The sequence below is a fragment of the Xyrauchen texanus genome, chromosome 47, assembly GCF_025860055.1.
Source record: "Xyrauchen texanus isolate HMW12.3.18 chromosome 47, RBS_HiC_50CHRs, whole genome shotgun sequence".
Lineage (NCBI taxonomy): Eukaryota > Metazoa > Chordata > Actinopteri > Cypriniformes > Catostomidae > Xyrauchen > Xyrauchen texanus.
Window position 1 is genome coordinate 18998014 of NC_068322.1, and position 23169 is coordinate 19021182.

A 23169-nucleotide genomic window follows, 5' to 3' on the forward strand; every position below is an offset into this window, starting at 1 on the left:
TCACGGGTTTTGGCACCAATGTATCAGTTAAAGGATGGGCAAGGAGGAGGCGGGAACTGGCTGAAAAGTCAACATAAATGAAAACTCAACATAAAACAAACATAAACAAACACACACACATGCAGTGTGGCCACATTGCATCTCTCTCGAACTGGCACCTCTGGCTCAAATTTATCCCCCTCCAGGCTGATTAGACTGATTCAGGGCCGTGTGTCCTCGTGGCCTGGCCCTGCCCTCCTCCTTGTCACAATAACTTTTCACAGAAAAGGTAAGTAAGCGATGTTATTATGTATAATGTTTGTGTTTATGGCTATACTTTTGAAACAGTGAGTATTTTAACGTTTTTGGACTGGCCCTATTCACTTTCATTGTAAGTGCCTTATTGTAACTAAGATTTTTGCTCTTATTTATTTTTTAAATAAGCAAGAAATGAATCGAAATAATTTGTGTGTTAATCAACATTATGCCACAAATGCTGTCGATTTAGCCTAACTTTTATGGTACAGTGAATATTCCTTTGTAAATGATGAAACATTGGTGTGTATCTCGTCCCGCACTGTTTGTGCTTCAAACGAGATGTGTGTGCTATTACTTGACTAAGTGATTGGACATACAATTTTTGCAGTGCGGACAGTAAAACAGGCGAACCCCATATACTTACAATGAAGGAGGGACTTGACTTGATTTTGAGTTAACACACTGTATTAATCCTGATATACTTCAGTCACCTGGGTAAAGAAACAAACTTGGTTAAAGTTCATGGTATTAAGTTGTACTATTTATAGAGTGACTCACAGACTCTCTCTCACTATTAGGTTGTTGGGTAAAATCACTTATCTCTTACAGAACTGAATAATTCACCTGCATGGCTCTTAAAACAGTTTTTAATCATTTAAAGTATAGCCTGCAAGGGCCAGTGATTTCACTTCTCACTTCCTCTCCGAGCTAACTCAAGTTTCAATATACACCCTAGAGCTCCTCAGGCTTTGCCATTTTCAACAGAACATTATCCTGCATTAAACTTTAAAATGAATTAGAGCATTAGTTATTTCACTGCTAGGGTGTTGTTGACATCTTCCACCGGAAAACAGGCATAAACAGGGTAAATATTACCAAGGTTTGTCAATGACGCCAAACACCATTGGTTCTCTTTTGTCTTGTAACTAATCATGGACTATTCCTTGAACTTCTGTGGCTTTATCGGATCTCACTGGTCATTCTCTGTGATTTGATTGGTTGCTCAGCTACAGGTCAGAAGTGAAAGCAAGACAGGATGTAAAACCCGATATTCGGCAGCCATTCACTGACTACCGTCAACCTCCAGTGGACTACAGACACCCTCCTGTAGCAGACTACAGACAGCCACCAACGCTTGATTACAGGCACCCCCCACTGTTCGACTACAGACAGCTGTCCACTGACCCACGCACCTTTCCTTTACCAGACTACAGGATGCCACAGGTCACACTAATCTTTACATAAAACAGCTGTATTGTAGATTTCAGAATGGAGTTCTATGCGGTAGCATTACACACTATTACAATATGTATACATATAATCCTTAATTTTTGTGTGTTTTTAGGATTTTGATTTCTTCACGGTTGAGTTTGAAAAGGGTATGAAAGGTTTTGGCTTCAGTATCCGTGGAGGTCGCGAGTATAAGATGGACCTGTTCATTCTACGATTGGCTGAAGATGGACCAGCTATACGCAACGGGCGAATGAGGGTGAGCTGACTTCATTTCCTGTTACTGAATGTTTTCCTCAGCTAACTCTTGAGGGTATATTTATTACACACAGGTAAAGTCAGGGGTAAGCAAACCTTTGGGACTCTATGGGATATGGTAGAATGATTAACGAGAAAAAATTAAACATGGCACTTTGTGTGTCAAACAGGTTGCCAATCCCGGCTCTAGATCATAAAGGACAATAAAAGATTATCTTGAACACTGATCCTGAATCAAGATTAATTTGTCAAGCTCACTGCCTCATTTACATGTTTTAATTATGATTAATGGCAGCTGTTCCATGTTAAACATAGACCGCATCCTCCAGTCTGTTAGAAATGATATCTATCTATCCATCCATCCATCTATCTGATGAAGTGCAGCAGCCAAACAAATGATGTCAGCTCATTGCACTGGAAATTTCCCTACAAACTGAGGTCTTCCACCAGGAATGATATCTATCTGTTTGTCTGTCTTGCTGTCTGTCTGACTGACAGATTGTCAATAGCACATCGTTTCTGCTGTACTGTTTCCTGTACACTTGTGGGGGATGCATTAATTACCCCCTGAGGATATTCTCTCTTTCTAACTCTCTCACACTGTTTTAAAACCTGTCATATTTATCTGATAGTCCCTTACCTGTAGACCACACGAATACAGTTGAAGTCAGCAGTTTATATACACTTAGGTTGAAGTCATTCCAACTCATTTTGTAACCACTCAGCAGATTTAATTTGAGAAAACTATAGTTTTGGCAAGTCATTTAGGACGTCTACTTTGTGCCAAACATGAGTCATTTTTCCAACAATTCTTTACAGACAGATTGTTTCACTTTTTATTGACTTTATCACAATTCTAGTGGGTCAGAAGTTTACATACACTAAGTTAACTTTGCCTTTAAGCAGTTTGGAAAAATGTAAGAACATTTTGTCAAGCCTTTAGACAATTACCTTCTGATTGGAGTTGTACTGAATTGGAGGTGTACCTGTGGATGTATTTTAAGGCCTACCTTCAAACTCAGTGCCTCTTTGCTTGACATCCTGGGAAAATCGAAAGATATCAGCCAAGACCTCAGAAAAAATATTGTGGACCTTCACAAGTCTGGTTCATCCTTAGGAGAAATTTCCAAATGCATGAAGGTACCACATTCATCTGTACAAACAATAATATGAAAGTATACACACCATGGGGCCATCATTCTGCTCAGGAAGGAGACGCATTCTGTCTCCTGGAGATGAATGTAGTTTGGTTCAAGAAGTGCAAATCAATCCCAGAACAACAGCAAAAGAACTTGTAAAGATGCTGGAGGAAACAGATAGACAAGTATCTATATCCACAGTAAAACAAGTCCTATATCGAAATAACTTGAAAGTCTGCTCAGCAAGGATGAAGCCACTGCTACAAAACCGCCATAAAAAAAGCTACAGTTTGCAAGTGAACATGGGACAAAGATCGTTCTTTTTGGAGAAATGTCCTCTGGTCTGATGAAACACAAATTTAACTGTTTGGCCATAATGACTATCGTTATGTTTGGAGGAAAAAGGGTGAAGCTTGCAAGCCGAAGAACACCATCCCAACCGTGAAGCATAGGGGTGGCAGCATCATGTTGTGGGGGTGCTTTGCTGCAGGAAGGATTCGTGCACTTCAAAAAAATAGATGGCATCATGAGAAAGGAAAATGTGGATTTATTGAAGCAGCATCTCAAGACATCAGCCAGGAAGTCAAAGCTTGTTGCAAATGGGTCTTCCAAATGGACAATGACCCCAAGCATACCTCCAAAGTTGTGGCAAAATGGCTTAAGGACAACAAAGTCAAGGTATTGGAGTGGCCATCACAAAGCCCTGACCTCAATCCAAAAGAAAATTTGTGGGCAGAACTGAAAAAGCAGGTGCAAGCAAGGAGGCCTGCAAACCTGTCTCAGTTAAACCAGTTCTGTCTGGAGGAATGGGCCAAAATTCCAGCAACTTATTGTGAGAAGCTTGTGGAAGGCTACCCAAAACATTTGACCCAATTTAAAGGAAATATTACTAAATACTAACAACATGTCTGTAAACTTCTGAAGCACTGGGAATGTGATGAAAGTAAATAAATAGCTAAAATAAAAAAAGCTAAAATAAATAATTCTCTCTACTATTATTCTGATATTTCACATTCTTTAAATAAAGTAGTGATCTTAACTGACCCAAGACAGGGAATGTTTTCTATGATTAAATGTCAGGAGTTTAAATGTATTTGGCTAAGATGTATGCATCATTCTGACTTCAACTGCACATGAAGGTTTTCAGTATTGGAAAAATGCCTTTGGAAATTAACTGTAATTAGTTTGTGGTGCAACAGACCTGTGGTGTTTAAAAACTCCATTAAATATGAAGTTATATAGTCCCCTCAGACACTGCGGCTGTAGATTACCACAGATACCCTCTGGACCCTCTACGCCCAGAGGTCAGACGAACTCGACCCAGCTATGGTCCAGGTACAATGACCAGGCACTCCTTTGCAATAATGAGAAAGAGTTGAGGGTCATAATGCTCTCTGTACCCAATTAAAATAAGATCTTAATGAGTCGAAGAACTGCCTTCTCGTCCCTGGCTACATTCTACGTGGACGTCTGCATTAACCAGACCTTTTGAGAAGAATTCTCCATTTGTTACTATAATTGGCTCATACATTTTTTTATTATTATTAGGGCCCAAGCACAAAGTGCGTAGGACCCTATTGTTTTCGTTAGGATTATTATTATTATTATTATTAGGGCCCAAGCACAAAGTGCGTAGGACCCTATTGTTTTCGTTAGGATTATTATTATTATTATTATTATTATTATTATTTTTTTTTTTTTTACGACTTACGGGGCACTTTTGGGGCTCTTAACATGCTCAAAAACTCTTGAAACTTTGCACACGGGTCAGAACCTGCGGTCATTAGGGCCGGCCTGAAGCTGGTACCCGGGCGTGGCAGGGGGGCTCGACAGCGCCCCCTGGAACAGGGGCCGAAAACTTGGTCTATAACTCAAACACGCTTGCATGTAATAATATGAAACTTCGGTACACGTATAGATCTCATCGTTTCATATATCCTTCATACTTTCACTTTTTACCCCAGACCAACAGGAAACCGTCTATTTAGGGTTGTTTGAAAACGCACGCAATGGAATTTGGAATACTCCTCCCAGACAACTCCACCAATCGCCACCAAACTCGGTCAGCATGATGTCAAGACATTGAGCATGAAAAATTGCCGGCAGATTATTGATATCTCCAACGGTTTGGCCGTGGCAAGGAAGCGAAATGATGGCGAAGCGAGAAACAGTCAGAGTGTTATAACTTCTACATACATTAATTGATCTCGATGAAACTTCAGCGGTGTGTTACGCTGTAAGAGGCCGATCGCATGGATGTGACTATTGTGAGTCAAAGTTATAGCACCACCAACTGGCAGAAGGAAGTGTGTCACTTTCAAAATGCTTTAAAATCACCCACTTATTGTTACACGATTTACTTCAAACTTTAGGTGTATAATGTAAACACACGGCAGATGTAGGCGTGTGAAAGAATTATTGATATCTTAAATACTGCTGTCGCGGCAGCTCTTCAAACTTGAATTTTCTTTTTGATGCCTGGTGCAGGGGCTCAGTAGCGCCACCTTCAGACAAAAGTGGGGTATTGGTTTCATACTTTGACCTACAGTCAGATATTTTGGTTTGAATGTGGAACACATTGCACAAGAACTTTGAAGCTCAAAAAAGCACATAAATGAAGCTTAAACAGCAAGGAAGTGTGTTATAACTTCTGCATACATTACTTGATCTCGATGAAACTTAAGCAGTTTCTTCACTTGAAGAGGCGGTCGGCGTGGATGTGACTATTGTGAGTCAAAGTTATAAGCGCCACCAACTGGCAGAAGGAAGTGTGTCACTTTCAAAATGCTTTGAATTCACCCCTTATGTCTCAATTGAACAAACAGTTGATAAAGAAATCGGGTATCAATATATTGAATTATGAATTATTTCACTGATTAACTGTGATGTCGGTTAAGATGAAAATAAACTATTACTCTGTCTAAGCGATTATCTTTCTGAAACACGTCACAAAAACTTACAGAAGCGGATAAAACAAACATGGCGTTGGAAATATACACTTATCAGTATAGTTATATTAAACTTGTCTATTTCAGTTATAAATCTGTCTCATATGTAATTTCTCCTTTAATTCTATAATATAACCACTAGATGGAGGTCTAAGCACATTTTCTGTATTCTCGTTGTTTTAACGTAAGAAGAACACTTATGCGTGTTGACTGTTGAGAACGGTGTTTGGAGATTTTAAAAGACGCGGACCAGGCGGAAAAACAAGACATACTGCATCATTGCGTTCAATATTTTAACGAGGGCCACTTTCGTACGCTGTACACGGTGTAAGCATCAGCTTGAGGACTCTTAAAAATGTATATAGGTCTCAGTTCTGGATGGAGTTATTTGCAGACCTTAGAGATGCTGGATACTTCAGCGGGAGTCAGTGAGCGTCATTGCTTTGGTGATACAATAAAAAATACTCTACAAAAAAAAAAAAAATAAAAAAAAAAAACAGGGTTTCCACGGGGTCTTAAAAAGTCTTAAAAAGTCTAAAATTTCAAAATCACAATTTAAGGCCTTAAAAAGTCTTAAATTTGCTGAAGTATTGTGTTCTAGGTCTTAAATAATTTTTAACAGGTCTTAATTTTCCTACGTCCATGTAAATCTCATTTAAATGCTCCACTTAGCGCTTTGGAATGTTTCTTTTTTTACTTCCGTGGTGTTGTAGTTTCTTATTTAGCTAGTCCAAATATAATTCGCTGTATTATGACTACAAAATAGACCAACATGCAACAGCCAGCTTTGAGCTTTCGTGTTATTGGCGCGAGTCTCTCGGATACAACAGAAAGGCGTTAAGCAGATTTTATTCAGCTATGAGGAAGTGCAAGTTTAGCGATACTTGGCTTGAAAAATCTGAATTTACGTGCTTGGTTAAACCCAGTTGCAAATAACGCATTTGAAGCCTACTGCTTATGCAAGAAAGCTATTAAATTGGGAATGTTGGGTGTACGGGCGCTGGAGTCTCATTCAAAAAGTGAAAAATATCTAACTGCTGTCAAGGGTCTCCAGCAAACTACAGCCATCAGCCATTACGCGCTTTGGAATAGCGGATGATGACTAATTTCCAAAATCACGGGACCGTTACGTGCTGATGTTCGACGAAAGTCTTCATCGCACCACCAAAACGAAACAGCTGGACCTGCACGTACGTTTTTAGGTCTGCTGCGAATGGGTCGAGACTGCAATAAATAAAAATAAAAAGGAATAGGCTACAATGAATGATCTATGGCAGGGCTAGTATAATGGTGGCCCCAGATCATCTTTATCTGACCCTCCAACAGTTTTTTTATTTTTAAAAACCCTCACAATCTGATATCAAAGTGCCCTCTCAGCAAAGGTTTAGCGCGTTCATAGGCAACCGCATTCATCGGTGAGTTTAACAACGCTCATTGTGGCGTATAACACCATTCATCGGTGAGTTTAACAACGCTCAACTGCAGGTAAAGCAGCACTCAGAGGTGAGTTCAACCAAAACAACGCTAAACTGCATGTGGCTAATGTTTACACTCAGGGTACATTACGGCATGTTTTCCATAACGTTACGACGTTCTCAATATAATTCATAATCACACGTTTATAATGAACAACGCGTTATGGTTATTGTGTTATTAAAAACTGTGTACGCAGGTGTTACAGTTAACATGGTAACACTAAGTTACACCTGGTTTACTTGTATGTTACTGATTAAGAAGTAATGTAAAAAAAACAGTTATAACTGCATGAAGATGAATGGTAACACAATACTGGCAAAATACTGTTTACATCTTGCAAATGCATATGATTCAAGACTACAATTCCCCCAGAACGGAGGGAGGGGCGGGGTGACCAAACCTCATTATCATTTAAAGTCATATGCACTGAAACGGCGTGCTGAAAACGGAGCTGTTTTTGAGCAGTTAAAATTTGTGTTTTCTTAAAACACTAATGAGAATTTTTAATAAAAGTATATTACAAAGTTTTCATTTAGACCCTAAAGATTCATATTAACTTGTACAAAAATGGCATTATATGACCCCTTTAAGGTTACAAATACACACACACACACACACTCCATCATTGCAATCTTGACATTGCAGCCTGTTCATTATAGATAAAATATAATAATAAAATAGTAAACCTACCATATAAAAATTACTCTGTTTAAATAGTCAGTAGTACAATTCGTATCATTCACAGTAAGCACCGCTCCACTGTGATGTTTCCAAGCATATTTTTGCGCATGCAAAGAGGATGATTTTCTACGTCGGTATTGGAGCGTGAGTAAAGTACAAAGCCTATAATAACTGGCAGAAGGCAGTAAGAGAAACAGGAAGTCTGTTATAACTTCTGCATACATTAATTGATCTCGACGAAACTTCAGCAGTGTGTTCGCTGTAAGAGGCCGATCGCATGGATGTTGCTATTGTGAGTCAGTTATAGCGCCACCAACTGGCAGAAGGAAGTGTGTCACTTTCAAAATGCTTTTAAATAACCCACTTATGTCTCAAGTGAACAAACAGACCAACAGAAAGTCAGATATTTTGGTTTGAATGTGGATTTCTTGGAATTTGCACACATCTTCTCGACGGTCGAAGCGAGCTTACGTTATTGCCCGTCGTGCGCGGCGACCCTAAAGGCCCAGGGGTGGCGGTGCCACCGGCTTGGGCCCGTCATCGCTGCTCGCAGCTTTAATTATATTTGCAATTGATAGCTACTGATCAGATCTGCATATTAATCTAGAGTTATTTCAGCTCAACACTCATTTAAATAGTTTAAATAGATCAAACATCAACAGGATTGAGGTCATGGCTCTCACTTGGCCATACAATACAGAAATCATCGAAGTGTTGTTGATTTCCTCTGTGTTTGGATCATTATCATGCAGATTGACTTAATTTCAGACCACCACTACTTCGAATTTCAATAAAATCGCTGCATTTTTAAACTGTTTTTCTAATAAATATATTAGTCATATTTTGTCTCATTTGTAGGTTGGTGATCAGATCATTGAGATAAATGGGGAGAGCACCAGAGACATGACCCACGCTCGCGCAATTGAGCTCATCAAATCAGGCGGCCACAGGGTTCGTCTGCTACTCAAGAGAGGCACAGGGCAGGTCCCTGAGTATGGTAGGTTTACACACACACACACACACACACACACACACACACACACATGTTGTGTTTCCATGTTTTATGGGGACTTTCCATAGACATAATGGTTTTTATACTGTACAAACTTTATATTCTATCCCCTAAACCTAACTCTACCCCTAAACCTAACCCTCACAGAAAACTTTCTGCATTTTTACCTTTTCAAAAAACATAATTTAGTATGGTTTATAAGCTGTTTTCCTCATGGGGACCGACAAAATGTCCCCACAAGGTCAGAAATTTCGGGTTTTACTATCCTTATGGGGACATTTGGTCCCCACAAAGTGATAAATACACGCTCACACACACACACACACACACACACACACACACTTCCTTAACAAACACCTTATAACTAACAAATGTGCATAGCTCACTTATTTTATATGTCTTAAAGACATAATTTATGGAGTAAACATCTATTCATCTCTAGATTAGCCCTCTTTGGGGTACTTATATATAATTTGTATTTTGTTGATCCATTATGACTCATCAGTATCAATGCGATTTGGAGTGAAGTGATTCGGGAAAGAAATCTAAGTCCTATTCACACCATATCAAATAGCAACAAAGCTAGGTGTTTTTCTGTAAGTCCATTTTTATTTTTATTTTTTATTTTTTTTTTCTTCCAATTTTTTTCCCCACCCCAATAATATATGAGCTTTTGGGTCATGAATGACTGAAAGGCATTTTTATGTCCTTGGTATGAATGAAACTTTTGTCTGTGATGTGTTTTGGTTTATTTATTTTTTCTTTTGTGGTGTAAATAAATTTTTCATCTGCGAATCATTTAATGTTTTCTTGGTGTGAATAGACCTTTCAGAGTGTAAACTGACCTTTCGATCTGCGATTTTTGATTGTTTTCTCTTATGTCGTCAATAAATCTTTCGTCTGCGATTTGGTTTGATTGTTTTCTCTTATGTCGTCAATAAATCTTTCGTCTGCGATTTGTTTTGATTGTTTTCTCTTATGTCGTCAATAAATCTTTCGTCTGCGATTTGTTTTGATTGTTTTTCTCTTATGTCTTATATAAATATTTTTTCAGCGATTTGTTTTGATTGTTTTCTCTTATGTCGTAAATAAATTTTTCGTCTGCGATTTGTTTTGATTGTTTTCTCTTATGTCTTAAATAAATATTTTTTCAGCGATTTGTTTTGATTGTTTTCTCTTATGTCGTAAATAAATCTTTCGTCTGCGATTTGTTTTGATTGTTTTCTCTTATGTCTTAAATAAATATTTTTTCAGCGATTTGTTTTGATTGTTTTCTCTTATGTCGTAAATAAATCTTTCGTCTGCGATTTGTTTTGATTTTTTTCTCTTATGTCGTCATTATATCTTTCGTCTGCGATTTGTTTTGATTGTTTTCTCTTATGTCTTAAATAAATATTTTTTCAGCGATTTGTTTTGATTGTTTTCTCTTATGTCGTCAATAAATCTTTCGTCTGCGATTTGTTTTGATTGTTTTCTCTTATGTCGTAAATAAATCTTTCGTCTGCGATTTGTTTTGATTGTTTTCTCTTATGTCGTCAATAAATCTTTCGTCTGCGATTTGTTTTGATTGTTTTCTCTTATGTCGTCAATAAATCTTTCGTCTGCGATTTGTTTTGATTGTTTTCTCTTATGTCGTCAATAAATCTTTCGTCTGCGATTTGTTTTGATTGTTTTCTCTTATGTCGTCAATAAATCTTTTGTCTGCGATTTGTTTTGTTTTTTCTTTCTTGGTGTAAATAAATCTTTCGTCTGCGATTTGTTTTGATTGTTTTCTCTTATGTCGTAAATAAATCTTTCGTCTGCGATTTGTTTTGATTTTTTTCTCTTATGTCGTCAATAAATCTTTCATCTGCGATTTGTTTTGATTGTTTTCTCTTATGTCGTCAATAAATCTTTCGTCTGCGATTTGTTTTGATTGTTTTCTCTTATGTCGTAAATAAATCTTTCGTCTGCGATTTGTTTTGATTGTTTTCTCTTATTTCGTCAATAAATCTTTCGTCTGCGATTTGTTTTGATTGTTTTCTCTTATGTCGTCAATAAATATTTCGTCTGCGATTTGTTTTGATTGTTTTCTCTTATGTCGTCAATAAATCTTTCGTCTGCGATTTGTTTTGATTGTTTTCTCTTATGTCGTCAATAAATCTTTTGTCTGCGATTTGTTTTGTTTTTTCTTTCTTGGTGTAAATAAACCTTTCAGCTGTGATTTGTTTTATTTATTTAATTGTTTTACTAATGTAAATCAACCTTTCGTCTGCAATTTTGTTTAGACTTTTTTGTTCTTGGTGTGAATAGACCTTTCCCCTGAAATTTGTTTTGATTATTGTTGTTGTTGTAAATAGATCTTTCATCTAAGACATTTTTCATTGTTTTGTTTCGTTCTTGGTGTGGACAGACTTTTATATTAACAATTTAGAGGCAACAGTTGAACAGCAGTTGTATGCTGTAAAATAAGCTTAGCTTTATGGTAGATCAATTTCTGTTCTCTAAAGAGGATTTCTGTCTGGTAATTTCTTCATCAGAGGAAGCCAACTGTCAGTTAAATCATGCTTTTTTCACTAATCATTAAACACTAAAATAATGTTTGTAATACCTTAAAATCCTTATTTATTTTTCCTGCTAACAATGCGCTCTTCTTTAACATGCCTATGAAAGCATGCTCTTTGTATTAATGTAGATAAAGCTAGTCTTTTTCTCTAGTCTTTCACTTGTGTTATGGCTGTAAATAATTCTCCCTCCCTTTCTCAATGTTCCTCACTGAACACTATCTCAGCACTGATCTTAATACTGTCTTAGCCTGTGGCTGCTGTTCTAACCCTTATGATTGGTCTAGGTTGTTACTTCACCTCTTATAGGAATGGTACCTTCCAGTCTCTCCATGTGCATGGAAAGTGACAACCATGGCTCCCCCTATTTCTTCCTAATGGGTCATCCTAAAGACACGGTTTGTAACAGAGTGCATGTGTTCTAACACACCAATCGCCAGTTTGACTTGAGTGCTGCGGTTTGGGTTTTTTAGTTGGTTTAAACAGTTTGTGTTGTGCTTTTTCATAAAAAGTCTTTTATTTATTTATTTATTTATTTTTTGTCACTCTATTTTGTGTGTTTTGCTGTATTTCAGTTGAATTATTTCTCATGTTTGCTGCTCTGGCAATCTGTGTTTTTCAATATCTGTGCATTAAGATATATCAAAATATGTCAATGAAAGCTTTAGTTTCAGTATTCAGTCAGTAGACATAAGTTATGTCAGTTAACACAAACACTATCTTGTAGACCTGAGATTGTGTTGATTGGGTCTTTGTGGCTTCACAGATTAGCATGACCATTGAAACACAGATTGTTTGCTGCCTTCAAGTCGCCCTGGAAAGTTCCTGCATAGGAGTTTTGATGTGCATTGAAGTGATTTTGGTTTGAATAAAATGGACACAGGCCAATTTCATAAAGATTTATTTTTTACATTTCAGTTTTTCTCTTTTTTTTTTGTGATTTAGTTTAAAAATAAATAGTAAAAATGCTCTTTATGTGCATAATCTGTATTCGATAATTTCCGTGCTGGCACAATGATGCAAAATGTAGTTTTGTCACATAGATAAAGTGTGTTGCTTCATAAAATGGCATGTTAAGCCCGTTAGTTTCTATCACATACTGCTCATCAAACAATGCACAAATGCAGAAAACAAACACCATATATACCCATAGACACACATTTCTCCAAATTCTTATAAAGTCCATTGTGACTAAAACTTAACAGCTATGGGGTCCTTACAGGTGCTATTTCACCTCTGTATATTTGCTTGTGAAATCTGCTCACTCTCGGCCATCTCTTCTCACACATTTATTATCCCACTGAGATCTCTGTGGCACCACAATAGTCGAGCTGAAATACAGTCACGATGAGGTAGTTTTGGCAGCCTCTATGTTTTTACATTCCATCCAGTCTTCTATTCCACAGTGAAAAAGCCTTTATGAGCATGAATTCATCTTTTTCCTCTATAGACAGTGATTTTTGCTACATCTGGGACCTTAAAATGAGATATATTTACCCCAATAGACTAAAACAAAGCCAGCCACGAGACACAATGATACATAACTGTTTACACTTGTTATATTTGACTATGTTGGGAACTTAAAGATAAAAAGAAGTTGTTTTAGTGCTTGTTTTATGTGGAAATGAATTTTAGCAGGTTTGCCTGTTAGCATGCATTACAATGGCCACTTGGGTGCATATAATGCTTCATAAGTTGGGAGAAAGCTGAGCAGTCCTCAATGTAGCCCACAACACATGACGTGACAGGTAGGGTTAAGGATGTGTACGGAGAATGTTAAGGGTAGCGACCCTCTTTCACTTTGCAGTTGGTGTGTGAGTCAAGCCTGATATTGTGTATTGGAGTCTACACAAAGGAAGTGTGGAGATGTCACAATATAAGCGTCTAGGTCTGAAGTGATATGTTTGTATTTGTGGTATGGAAAGCAGGAGAAACCAATGGGAAAGACTTACTCTTCCACAGTGCAGTGGAGCCATTATCTGTATATGTAACTCTATCTCTGTATTCGGCTAGAACCTGGTGTGGGCGGGGCTTAAACCGGAAGCGCGTCAAAATGAAATAAAATGCACATTTTTAAGTATGCCTTGTTAACAATAGCCTAATAATAATAATAATATACAATTATTATTTTAAAATATAGAATTGTATAGAACCATGTTGTGGTTTCTCCTGGTATTTCAGATATTAATATCTGCATGAAACAGAATTTTTGTTTATCTGTGCATGTATAACAACATTATTCTGGAGGCAGGAGGTGTCAAGCAAAATGTGAAATGTCAAGTACACATTTTTGCAGTGAATAATACATACAAATTCAAACATTTAAAGACATTCAAATAAAATCAATATAGCCAACAGACAGGTGAAAGTCCCATAAGTCTATCAGGAATTTGTATGTTAGGATACCATTATTTAGTTAAATAATAATAATAATGTTGCATTTGTATAGTGCCTTACCTGAGGTAGCAGACAGTTTAAAAAGAAGAAGAAAAGCTTTAGTTTCTTCATTTTAAATAAGGAGGAAGATTCTGAATAGACAAATACTCTATGGAGCATTTTAACCTTTATGATTTTAAAATTTTTTTCTGAATAAAGTCTTAACCAGTTAATAACCTTAAGAGCTTGTGCAAATATAAATGTGGTCAATTTTAAAAGACATCCTCAAAAATCATCCTTTCATGTCAGGAATTTAACATCGATCTCAGGTTTAGACTATAAATAAATCCATGAGAATCACGTGTGAATCGTGTGATACATTAACAGACATTTTAAGAAGTGGAAAGTGTTTATGATGTCATGTCTTAGTTAATGTTACACTGGACAAGCTCCAGATGTGCACAATTTACAGACATTTTCATTCATAAGGTTTACACTTTAGAAATATTGGTGCACAGATTCAGAAATTAGTTGTAATTTCTGATATGTTTATTTAAAATGACACGTTATCCTTGTGCTTTTTGGATAATTAGTCAAATAAATATTTTTTTATATTATTTGGATGAATCCGTTATTCATTTTGAAGTCATTATCCGTGCCTTTCCGAATTAGGTATTAAATATTCAGAATAAGGGCACATCCCTACCTAGTAGACACATTCACAAGCATGGAACCTGTTAGAAATATACTACAGATTTCTATAGGCTCTGATTTCTGTCAGTAATAGATTTTTGTATGTGCACAAATCACAACACCATTCATATAACAAAGCGACCGGACTGGAGGGAGGTTCCATATTGTAGAGCACATCTAAATGCATTCAGCGGGAGACGCGGATATAAACAAGGAGCACAACAGCGTAAGCCGGCGGGACAGCATACATTGACGGAAGAATAATTAACTGGAAGGGGCCTCACTGAATATGTTATGTACTGGGCCCAAGAAATTCTAACTGCAGCCATGCTCGAATGTACTTCAAAGAAAACAATAAAATCACCATGGTACATATGAAAAAAAATAATAAAAAAGATGGTACTACCATGATACATGCAAAAGAAAAAAACAGGCCACTACCATGGAACAGAGATGGAAATTCATGTCTGATACTCGGACACAAATTTCAAAGATCGTCTTAGAGACTTGTGAATAACATCATCACTGTTTACACTTGGTCGCGATGTGGTCACATGCATTTCTGACCATGTTCGTATGTGTTTTTTGTGATTCGATCACAAAATGTTTTAGACCCCGTTAAGACCTGTATTTAGCACTGACCACGTGATCGGATCACCCGAAAGGCATCTTAATACCAGGTGGAAACGGGGTCTAAGACTTGAGACTTAGTTTACACTGTGTCTTAACCAGATGCGATGCAATAAGATTCCAGAGACAAGCAAGAACTCTACACAGCTGAACAATGCAGTGAGAATCTCCTACACTTAAATTACTAATAAAATCAGAAATCAGAGCAATCAGATATAATAATTTGTTTTATCCGACTGAACATAAATCCGTTTCTTACTGTAGCTGCATATGGATATACGCTTTCTATGGCAAGCCACAAAGGGCTAAATATGCAATCAGACATACAGAATATTTACCAAGTAAAGTAACTCCATGAATAGTCAGTAGGTGTGACACCTTGGTAAAAATCATGTTGTTTTGAAGCGGCTAGTGAGACACCAGCTCAAACATACTGTTATTAGAAGGATTTTGGGCCAATGACAGTTCTTAGCGGATGTGGCTACCCCGTGCAAAGCTGCAGAAATGGAAACAAACGATTGATAGAATGTCCTGTCCTTGTTTAGGACAATAACTCGATTACACATACAGTGAAAAATATACCTTTTATTGCATTGTGTCTGAAGGCCAAACCTAACACCCTGTCCTATCCAAAGTCATTAGTTTGATTTGGAGTCCTTACAAGAGACTTGACACATGACTTGGACTCCTAGTTAGAGACACATGAATAAGTCGGCCTTGGTAAAAGGTCAAAACAAAAATGGTAACACCATGGTATCTTTTGCTTGTTTGGTTCATGTTATGTTTTTCTATTTTTGCCTGTGTTCACCTTTGTTTTAATCTTTTTTCTTTCTATCTTTATTTTTTCATTCTGGTGTGTAAGTGTGTGTGCATTTGTGCTTCTATCTGTTTTGCATTGGACATTTTACCTATGACTGTCACCATGTTTTCCCAGCAGATAGTCCTACCTCCAGGGATTCTCACACTACAACCTCCCCAAGTCTGTCGGAAGTAGCACCACCCCTTGACAGCTTGTCCAATCCATCAGCTTCTCATGTGAACACACACCCTGATCCACCTCATACATCTCCCTTGGAAGCAGCAGTTCCCGACGGTTCCCATGGTCCTAGAGGCACAGAGAGTAGGGCTCTAGAGCAGGCCAGCAATGGAAAGAAGTCAACCCTGGCAGGTGGAGTTGGGGGTGGAGGTGGGACCAAGTACAGGGAGGCAGGCAGGACCAACCGTCGCTCTAGCGGAGGGAAGGGTCACCAACAACAACACGCTGATGAACTTGGGGGAGAACCCTATGAGTCCAAACCCCTCAAAAGCAGTCAGGTGAAGTTCAAGGAGCGCAGGAGGGAACGGAGCAACACGCCCTCTCGAAAACGAGAGTCCCCTAAAAGTCCCCCACCAGACACCAATATAAATGGGGGAAATGGATACCCTGAAGGTAATGGCAACCAGCAAGTGGCTCCAGCGCAACTCAAAGCCCTACCGAAGGAGCCAGGGAAGGGTCATGTCGAGAGTCGGTCTGACCGCAACTCCAAGAACAACAGCAGAAATCCACCAGGCAGGAAAGCCACAGTTTCCCCAGGACCCTGGAAGATCCCGGGTTCTGACAAGCTACCCAGCACCCTACGCTCAGCCACCTCGACTATCGGCAGATAACATCTGATCCCAGTCAAAGGCTCTTCACCTGGCTTGATCTTATTTTTCACATTGACATCATAGGCCTGCTTGGTTCTACTCTTGGACCAATTTCTGGCCATTATTCACCTTGTTTTCTGGGCCTGGATGGTCTTGGGTTCTGCTTGAATGCTTTTTACAGGCTTACTCTACTTGGTAGAGCTCGGTTTTAACCTTGTTTGACCAAGTGCCACGCTTTCCCACAACCCTCATTAAAGACCTTTCCTTGCATTTCTTGACAGAGCATTTTTTATTTATATTTAATCTAAATTATTTTAAGAGATATAACACCCACCACCTTAAGAACTGGAAGCATTCACTCCATAAAATGGAGCTGCGGTTGAGTGAGTGATGCATGTAGCGTGCAATAAACCCCATGATGATTTGAACTGTTGGGGAAAAGCACTCAGACATACAGACTTACATGCACAGGAGCAACTTACTGACTCTTGACCACCACTGGTGGATACATCAATTTTTATACTCTTTCATTAAAAAAATGAAGAATATGAAGGAGTTTGCTTGACGTTTTTTGTGTTAGAATGAAAATGATAAAACAAAAAAAAATCTATATAAGAAGTCACTCGACAATGGAACTCTGCCTTAAATAAAGACTCTATTAACCTCCAACTGTCTGTAACAAAGGTCAGTAAAATAAATATTGAAGTAAATATAATATATGACATATATGAAACATATTGTAAATATGGTCTTGATACACCCATGTGAGCCCATACTGGAGTGTTGAAATAAAACACAGTTAATTGGAAGAGTATATACTAGATTGGTCAGCTGCTCTGCCAGTCTTTCAAGGAGCCAAGGGGCTTTGACCATTTCTTGACTCCGTCATCACTGGCTTGATCTATTCTCCCTTTACCTATCTACACATAACCAAGCAATTAGAAGGGCCAGAGAGGGTTTAGATGAAACACAAAATGGTTTTGATTTGGGCAGAGTGCCTTATGCAGACAGCTTGAAGCTTTATTTGAGCTCCATGTTCTAGGCATGTATTTGGAAAATCAAGCTTAAACTGGTTGCTGTGTTTTGGAACATGGTAGCTGGTCGACCGTCTTGGACCAGCAAGAAACCAATTACCTTGTTCCAAAACACAGCAACCATCGTAAAATGGATTTTCTTGCAGGATTAATTTTACAACAGAACTTAATTCTGTAGCGACAACAATGCCAGGACTGGATGTGCATGATGTTACATCCCTGTTTCTGAACGCAGAATGGTCTCTAGTTCAGCTGTCAGGCTGGTTTTTGTCCACAGTATAGATGTATTAATAAAGGATTAAAATGCTATTTTCATACATAGATTAGAGGTGCTAGTCTTTTAAGAGAAGTGCAGATATTTATTAATGATATCTCTGAGTGGAGACAGGAGTTCAAGTGTTTGTTGAGCACTTTGTCTATAAATAGACAGTCAGTAGCTGTGATATATAAATGCAGTACTGGTAAGAGTAATGCTGTGGATCCATGATATTCATTGGATAATTTTGAAAGAGGTAATTCTCAGAAACACACTATAAAGATCTCTTAAATATCACATTTTGTATATAAACAGTTGTGTGTCTGTAAAGTCCCTTTCACATGAATTTCACATGTGTTAAGGCTTTAATGCACCTCTCAACACAAGGCTTTGACCTCCACAAATAAAGCATTGCAGAGAGCATCACAGAAGGGCGATTTACAAAGTTACTATGTAACAAGAAGCTGTGAAGTGAATGTAGTAAACAGTGAAAATAGTAAATGCAAATGGTAACATGTATGACTGTCTACCTTTATTTTTTCTCTAAAGGTTATGACATGTTTTTGATGTGTCATACAACCCTATCTAGATGTGCACAGGCCACGTCATGATACATCACACAAATTGTCCGGTAATCATTGGCCACACTTGAAAGGTGTGCAGCAACTCTGACGGCATGTAACAACGCTTGACATGCAGCAAAACTTTAGTTTGACATTTCCAGTTCATTGCATTGGGGAACACTAACACAAATCATGTGAAAGGGCCTTAAAGTGTAACCAAAATATTGGAAAATCACATTTGTGCAAGTTACTTTACCACTGGTCATTAAATAAAACACCATTTTGGTCACACTTAAAAAATGTAAACACTTCAAGACACCAAAGGTGCTTCATTGTGTATTCATAATCAAGAAATTGCAATATTGTCCAAAATTATGTGACATTTTTCACTTCTTTGATAATTGTGTTCATGTTAATGACTTTAATTTATACGTGCCAACTCCAACCAATTTTTATAAAGAAACTATTTCTTTGAAGTTCCTTTGCAAAGCACCCAAGATAAGACCTCATCTGTTCTCTCCATTGTCAGAACAACCATGTCTATTATATTCATTTCCCACAGAAATAAAGCAGTGGTTCCACTGACACTCTTTGACAACTATTGTAGATGACAAGGAGAGCCGACAGCAATCTTGTCATTACAAGAGCGCAAACATTTCCTCGATTAAGATAAATTAATTGAAGCACTCCAATCGTGATTGTGCCTTTGTGGCTTCGCCATTAAATTTGAGTGATATCTTCTTTCACATCCTTAAAACCCTAGACAGACATTGTCAAATTTAATGTTCAGTATTTTCCATAGAGCCCCAGCAAAAATATTATGAGATGGATAATTCCATCTGAGCTATAGACATGATCTGGGCAATTTTGCTTAAAGAATACATTTTCTAAAGTCTTAAGGATAGTGAGTAAGGCATATTAAGGCCAGAAACATATGCTTGTATTCATATGCAAATGGTCAGCCAATGTATTGCAAGCATGCAATCCCATTCTATCTACAGTACATACATAACGTCCATTCTTGCATTACGGTGGTGTCAACAAACCTCATTTGAGAGGGTGAAAGAGTTACCCTCTTATATCTGTGCCATTCAAATGGATGTGAGGTTATTCATGCAGCTAGCTATACTTTTATTTTAAAACCTGTTGCTCCAGCATGACAGTAAAGGAAAAGAAACTTCTCCATAGAAGATGCTAATGTCCACTAGTATCCAACACTGGGGGTGTGAATCACTTTTTGAACTGTGCTTTTTGAACATTTCGGAAATCAACGACCGGAAAGCAAGCTTGCATAGCTAGAAGCATTTGTATTTACATACTCAAGTATGTTTCTGGCTTTAGAATTTTTGTTGTCATTATGTAAAGTCAGTGAATTTGTTTAAAAAGAGAATAGTGTCTATATTGTCTTGAATGAGTTTGCCAAATGCTAAAGAGACTGAAATGGAATTTGAAACAAGATGATTTATTGGTGGAGCCAGCGCAATGACATGCCCAACTGGGGCTCTGTATCACTGTGTAGAACTTAAAAAACAGTGCAGTTCACTCTGTACAGCTGAACATATAAATACAACACTATGTATATGACCTAGTCAAAAAAAAAAACTATAAGTGAACTACTATTTTTATTAAATGCAACTCAATGGATATATACTTTGTTTTGCAGAGCTCTTGTTTACTGTATGATATTTCCTGAAATGCTGTCAAATAAAACCTTGACATGGTGTAAAGTATTCAAGTAAAATGCAAGTGATTTGTAAGTGTTTTTCTTGAATGCCAGTCTGTGTTCATTTTGTGCTGCATGAATTACCATGTGATTATTCAAGCATATGCGTTATCGTGGTTCTAGTTTGAAAGCAATACTGAGTCGAGAAGACATAGTTACACATTTATTGTTTAAGAAATAAAAGTAAACACACAAAAAGATCTCCGCGAAAAAGCGAAAATACCTTTGGTCAGTGTGTTGATTTAAGCATGCTGTGCGATTCAAGATATTGAGTTGTTCTTTATCATTCATACGTAACATTGCTGCATCACATCACCAAAACATTGCCTGGAGGAATACATTAAAGGTTTTTGGTTTTCTGTAAAAAAAAATTGTAAAATACTAATTTTAGTCAAATATTTTTAGGTTATACACAGTACATGGACTTGCGACAGAAACCTCACCATTTAAAATATTTGTATTGATGAATCAAAAGTTGCATTTACAGTAGAATAGTCTAATTATTGAGCCAGGGTCATTTCTAATCCTGGGTTATCTTTTTCCATGTTTCACACTGTTAAAACTTTACCAAGAGACTGTACCGTTGAAACAGCAATTCAAAGTTAGAACTAAACCTGCTCTGTAGCATAACCCATGGTTTAAAATGGTGCTAGATTACAAGATTACAATCTAAGAACATATTTCAAATCAGCAGTAAAATCTGACAACAATAGGATTTTAAATTGAGTTTCATAAGCTCAAATCACACTAAAACTGTTATTTTTCAGGCTGGTCCCGCTATTCCGCATGCAGCTTCTGGAGATATCTCTCAGGCCATGTCTGGATCTGAAAGGTAATTGGCTCTTTTATGTGCAAGGCAGGACTCCTTTTCTACATCCACCATATTGAGCGTTCCAATTTCTCCCATTCATTTTAAAATAAGTGGTCAATCTTGAGCTAGACTGTCTTTGGTGTTGGAGTGGAGATAAGGTAGTATTGAATATTAAGTTTGGTTACTAGGTATATTCCATGTTGAAAACTGAACTCTGGAAGTTAAACTTCAATACTGACCTACAAGAAGATAATGAAGACAAAACGTAACTTTGTGCATGAAGAGAATTTAGCTAATTGCTAATCCTTTTTAACAGAAAGAAAATGAAAAGCAGGATATAAATGAGAATAATTACTATGCCACTTGTATGGGGATTCAAATGATATGCCCTAAATACCAATTGTTCCAATGTGATACATGACATTTCAATGCATTTCAGTTAATTAAAGGTGCACTCTTTATTAACAGTAATTTTGAAACGTATGTATGAAGTCATTATCATTCACATAAGATGAAGACTCCAGTCATATCAGTTACCTTATGAAATCTGTTTACTTCAACACGGAGAGGGTCCCCTTATAAGGGGGATGCCATGTCAGGATCACATGACTAATCAAACACTAGTTGCATAATCTCAGTAAGGTGGATTAAATTCCTCACGGCTGACTGTGAATAGTGAATTTCTACAATGGCATTGGACAGTAAAAGTGTAAAACAACATAAACACAGAAGTTGCTGAGTGAACCTTTAAGTATACAAATTGGCCATCCCTGTCATGGCATTGCCTAAATTTAATTGGATTAGTCTGAAAATACATTTTATGAGAAGAGAAGCCCATATTAGTGCAATGTAATCAGGGACAGATGTATGTATTCAGATATTGGACTATACATTTTAAAAGTTTGACTTAATATAAAGAGATGAAAGATTCCATGTAAGCCCAGTAAATTGACTGGGTGAAACTTTTTTTAGTAGTAAGAAAAAATCTTTGCTGCAGGGACCAGATTTGTTTCCAATTTAAATTGTCAAATAAGTTCTTCCAATAAGAAATTGCAGTTGGGGCAGAAATAATAAGGCTCTTATTTGATAGTTTCTACCTTTAGTATCAGAAAACAGATCTTACCGATAGCGGTATCAGCTGGCTCATGGAAGCAGACTGTCGACACAAGCGAGAGGTTATCATTTTTGAAAAGCACACAAATACCAGATGGAATAGCTCCCATAACTGTAGCAAATTCTTTAGGAGTAAAAGGTATATTATATTCTGAGAAATTCTGTATACCTCAATAAAAGACCTTCAATATTAAACAGCTGAATAACAAGAAACAGAGATGTATTCTTAAATAAATGATTTCTATTGTTCCAAATGAAACACCATATGAGGAAGGAAATTATATATAAATCAGATTCCAAGCTGAGTTCCTGCTAGTGAAAGTTAGACAGTTTGATAGGGACTTTTGAAAAACATAGTTGCACATTAAAATAAATTATATCCACAATATTCCACAAGAGTCCCATGATGCTTTGAGGGCAGTGTGGGTGGAACTTCCTGTTAAGCGTAAACAATTGTTATTATTGTACTAACGCAGGATTAAAAATGGCAATATTGTTCTTCCCCACCTATCTGTTAATGATTATGGGTTTCAGGATCATGGCCAAATATCGCATATAGAAGTAGTTTAGATATTTTAAGTCTTTATCCATCGATGGAAGATCCTGAGCATACTAACCTGAAAATCTATGAAGCCTATAAGCACCTTCCCAGCTGTAAAGTTGGAATTATGATTATTTTAAACCATATATTGAGTTTAGTCAGAACCTGAAGAGTTTGTTGTAGCGAGATTATGTAGTTACTGCAGATACAGGGGAGGTCCAGACAGCAGGATGCACGTGTATTACAGAACTCAGGCGATGAGACTGTCATGCTGCCATT

General features: G+C 37.4%; 1 protein-coding gene across 1 annotated transcript in view; it reads left to right on the top strand.

Annotated features, from left to right (window-relative positions):
• Positions 1-20441, top strand: part of LOC127639271 (membrane-associated guanylate kinase, WW and PDZ domain-containing protein 2-like) — a 321578-nt gene extending 301137 nt beyond the window's left edge. Inside the window, exons 19-22 of the mRNA XM_052121194.1 lie at positions 1245-1461; positions 1583-1726; positions 8828-8966; positions 16161-20441. Of these exons, the coding sequence (XP_051977154.1) occupies positions 1245-1461; positions 1583-1726; positions 8828-8966; positions 16161-16870 (1210 nt within the window). The 3' untranslated portion in view covers positions 16871-20441. The remainder of the gene's footprint in view (positions 1-1244; positions 1462-1582; positions 1727-8827; positions 8967-16160) is intronic.
• The last annotated feature ends 2728 nt before the right edge of the window (positions 20442-23169 follow it).